General features: G+C 71.0%; 1 protein-coding gene across 1 annotated transcript in view; it reads right to left on the minus strand.

Moving 5' to 3' along the window:
* TPCN2 (two pore segment channel 2) overlaps positions 1-4,195 on the minus strand; it is a 27,059-nt gene that overhangs the window by 14,504 nt on the left and 8,360 nt on the right. Inside the window, exons 3-7 of the mRNA XM_012725111.1 lie at positions 2,242-2,306; positions 1,688-1,764; positions 1,247-1,424; positions 252-368; positions 58-169 (exon numbers count right to left, since the gene is read on the minus strand). Of these exons, the coding sequence (XP_012580565.1) occupies positions 58-169; positions 252-368; positions 1,247-1,424; positions 1,688-1,764; positions 2,242-2,306 (549 nt within the window). The remainder of the gene's footprint in view (positions 1-57; positions 170-251; positions 369-1,246; positions 1,425-1,687; positions 1,765-2,241; positions 2,307-4,195) is intronic.

Raw genomic sequence — 4,195 nt, forward strand, 5'->3', positions numbered from 1 at the left:
GGGCGGGCACGGCAGCCCTCGGAATGGCAACGGCAGGAGGCGGCGGCTGCGGCTCACAGGGGCCCTTTACTGACAGGGTCTTGGGGCTGCGGCGGGGCACAGCCCACAGGGGTGCAGTGAATGTGGTGAGGCAGCCGGAGGAGCCAGGAGGAGGGAAGAGGCCCCGCCACTGGGGGGCCCTCCTGGGAGGGCTGGGCCGGGCAGGGGCTGCGGGCTGCACCCTGCACGGCACCAGGCCGCCTCCCACCTACCTCCTGACACAGGAGATTCAGCGACACAGTCCAGTCCCCCAGGGACACGGCCAGCACCAGCAGGTAGGCCAGCAGCCAGGGGTTCTGCCGGAACTGGGCCCACCCAACCAGGTAGCTCTGCAAGAGACAGGGACCAGCTGGCACGGGCGGGCACCGGAGCAGAGGGCGCGCGGCGGGCAGTGTGGTCTCCACAGGCCTTGGGGAGCGGCAGCCAGGAGGCCGAGCTCCCCACCCTACCCGCAGCCGAGCCCCGCGGCTAGTGCCCTCGGGCTCGGACGTCCCCGCCCCGCCCTCCACACTGGTGTTGGGGCTCCCACCTGTTCCGCCTGGCCACCACCCCACCAGAGAGCCCTGGATGGACCGGGACCCCAGGCAGTGCTCAGTGGACAGCCCTGCCCTGCCCCGGGCGGAGGCCGCGGAAGGGAGATTTCGTGAAGGGCCTGCCCTCCCCCGCGTGTCCCGGTCACCAGCCTCAGCGGTCAGGCCTGCAGACCAGCGTGGCACCCTCCCGCCCGAGACGTCCCCAGAGCAAAGCAGTGAGCATTCAGGCACGCTCTGGGAACTGCTCGCCAGAAGCAGCTCCCCGCCCCCGACCTCCGCACCGCAGTAAGGGCTAGAAAGGAGAAGCAGAGGTGCTGCTGGGCATCTCACGCTAGCACGGAGGCCGAGGCCACCTTCCCACCCGCAGGGCTGAGAGAAGGGGCCTGGCCGCAGGCAGGGTGCGCCCCAACGCCTGTGGGGGCGCGGTCCCGGCGTGGCCAGCGGCACAGTGGGCTCACAGGAAGCCGCCGGGCTTGGCGCAGGCCGGCAGCGTCAGAGAGCGAGGAGCGGCCACGGTCACAGTCAGACCCGCCCCGTGCCTCTCTCGGGGGCGGGCGGCTGGGCCACGGGGAGAGGCCACGGCTGCTACAAGGTCCGGGCTGCCAGGGAGCCCAGGCCTCGGCCCCACGGTCAAAGTGCAAGTCAGAGCACAGGCAGCCGGCGGCCGCCCTCACCTTCACGGAGACGTCAGCCACGAAGACCAGCAGGCACAGCCCCTCCAGGCCCTCCGTCAGGCCGCAGGGCAGGCTCCAGGGGGCCGAGCGGTAGCGGACGTCCGAGGTGCTGCTGAACGAGGAAGGGGTCTCCACGAACGCCAGAGACAGGATCAGGAAGATGGTAAAGCTCAAAATCCTGGGAAAGGCCGCAAGTGTGAAAACACAGGGACCAGCCGCCCAGGCCCGAGGCGGCCAGCGGCAGGCTCCGGGTCCATGGTGGGTCACCCTTCCTGGCCTGGGGCCACTTGGGGGTCAAGCAACACGAATCCAGTGGAAACTCAACAGCCAGGGCTACCCGAATGTTCTGGAAAGAAGCCTCTGCCTCTGGGCTGCCCCCTCCCAGGGAAGAGGGGGCGTGCCCGCTCCCTGCGGGGTCCCCCCACCCCGGCCCGCGCTCACCACTGGCAGGTGCTGGAGTAGTACCAGCGGTACAGCCACAGCGACCTGGCGTCCACGCGGTGGCCGATGGAGCGGTACTGGAACGAGAGGGCACGGGTGTGGAGGGCCCCGACTCAGCGGGCACAGGCGGGGTGCCCGTCGCTCCCGAACACACTTGCCAGGTGGGGAGACAGCGGGCGGCCACTCGGCGCGTGAACGGGGCGCACTCCCAGCCAGCGGCAAGGCTGGCCGGCGCACGCAAAGCCCCGCGCAGAGGCCAGGCCAAGCGGCCACGCAGGCACTCACGGACTGCACGGCCGGCCGCTGCCCGAGCGGGGTCCTGCACGGCCCCACGGCCCCCTGCCTGCCCTCCCCTCCCGGGACCTAGAAGCAGGTGGCAGCCCAGGTACGTGCATGTCACGGACAAACGATCTGGGACTCCAGAGCCTCCTCCGGGAGGACCCGGGGGACACGGCTGTCACGTGACGCCGACCGCACAGCCCAGACGCAGCCCGTGGCCCCGCACCCCGCCGAGCCAGGAGGCAGGCCGGCCCACCACGCGGAGCGCCACGCACCTGGATGGCGTCCTCAATGAAGACCACGGCCTGGTCCAGGCACAGGGCCCGCCTGGCTGCAGCACCTGTGGGCAGAATGACATCAGGCGGACGGAGGCCACCGAGGGGGAGCTCGTGGCGCCCCTCCGGACTGAGACCAAGGGAGAACCTGGTTTGTTTCCCCAAGGCTCTGGTGTGAGGTGCTGCCCCGTGGTCGCACGCACCGGGGACGCGTGAGGGCCTCACGTGTGCAGCACCCAGAGGCGCCCACTTGGGCGCCTGGGAAGGACACGCAGCCTCAGCCAGGGCCAGAACCAAACTGGGGGCTCAGCCCCACCCCCATCATCAACGCTGCACCTGCCGCTCCCCTGTCAAACAGGGGTCACTGGCCGCCCAGCTGAGCCCCCAGAGGGCACTGGGCAGGGCTGGAAGTGGGAAGGAAGGACAGCCCGCGGCAGCTGGGTGGGAGGGGGGGAGATCGAAGGACACAGCTGCTGGGACTGGGAGACAGGGCCACTGCAGGCCAGGGCGGGGTGCGGCCGCAGGGGAGCAGGCCCCGGGGGGCACCCGGGGCCAAGGGCGGCGGGCACTGCACGTGCCCGGCCCAGAGGCTGCCCTGCAGAGCGCTGGGTCTGGCCCCCACGCGCACCCTGAGCCCAGTGCCAGGCCTCCCGGGGGCCCGGCTGACCGGTGCTGCCCGCCCTCCACCACTCCGGACCCTCCACGCCACTCGTCCTGAACTTGGCTCTGCCAAGCTCACCCGCCCCGGCTGCCATGGACTCACCCCGGGTGGCAGTCACCTGCTGCACCCTCGCCCCTGCCACACCAACGCTGTCAGGAGGAACGTCTGCCCCAGAGGGCAGTGGCCAAGAGCAGATCCCCCCCACGAGTCCTGGGGTCAGTCTGCCCCAGGCACCCCCGACACCTGGTCTTAACCCCCCTGGGCCCCACCAGACACAACCTGGGGTCCACAGCAGCAGCTCCCCGCCCGCACCGGTGGGGGACAGGGGAGTGAACACGTGCAAACCCCAGCACCGGGCACCCTGGGAGCCTGCGGGGACAGCTGGGTGGAGCCTGAATGGCCACTCTCAGCCCCACCGCCCCCACCCCCACCCCACCATGCAGGGCAGCCTGGGGAGGGAGACCAGAACACTGGGCGCCCTGTGCCTGTCCTCAGGGCCCTCGAGGGGGCTGCGGGATCAGGACAAAGGGGCTCCCTGAGCAGGCTCCCCGCCGCACGGTCTGGCCGGTCTGGCCCTGCATCTGCGCTGCCCCTTCGGGGACAGCTGGGAGCTGGCCTCCACGCCTAGTCCCCTCCTCTCCTGGCAGGGGCCCGCCCCATCATCCCAGAGGACACCCAGGAAGAAACCTGCCGCACAGGAAAGTAAGCCCAGAGAGGGCAAGCGCCCCAGAAGGGGTGCCCAGCGTGGTACTGGCGCAAGGGCTGGGACCCGGGCAGCTCCTGCAAGGGCTGGGACCCGGGCAGCTCCTGCCCTAGACCGAGGGCTGAGGAACGGCTGGGCCCTTCCTCTGCAGCTCAGCACCCAGTGCCCGCACCCAGTGCCCCAGGGCGCCGGGGCCTCCACCCCCCTTGGGATTCAGCAATTTCCTCGGGATTCAGCATCAGCAATATCTCTCTGCCACAACAGGAAGGGCAGGAGGGAGCTGCCCAGCCTAAGGGAGGAAGCTCCCGTCAGGGAGGAGGCGGAGGCCGCTGGGCCGAGGTGGGGCCTCCCCAGCCAGAAAGCGGGGGGAGGGGCCAAAGGGCCCCCTTCCTCCCCGGGGTTGGAATGCCACCTGCCCACTTCCTGGCTGTGTGACCTCGGGTGGGAAGAGCCCCTCTCTGAGCCTGTCTCCCCAAGCGCAGTACTGCTCCCAGGCGAGCGGCGACCCTCGGAGGCACGTGGCATGGCCTGCCCAGGGCACTCCGAGGGGGCTGCAGGGGCCGGCGCCCCCCCAGGCCGGTGGGGGCAGG

Source organism: Condylura cristata, unplaced genomic scaffold (assembly GCF_000260355.1).
Source record: "Condylura cristata isolate star-nosed mole 26May11 unplaced genomic scaffold, ConCri1.0 scaffold00015, whole genome shotgun sequence".
NCBI lineage: Eukaryota > Metazoa > Chordata > Mammalia > Eulipotyphla > Talpidae > Condylura > Condylura cristata.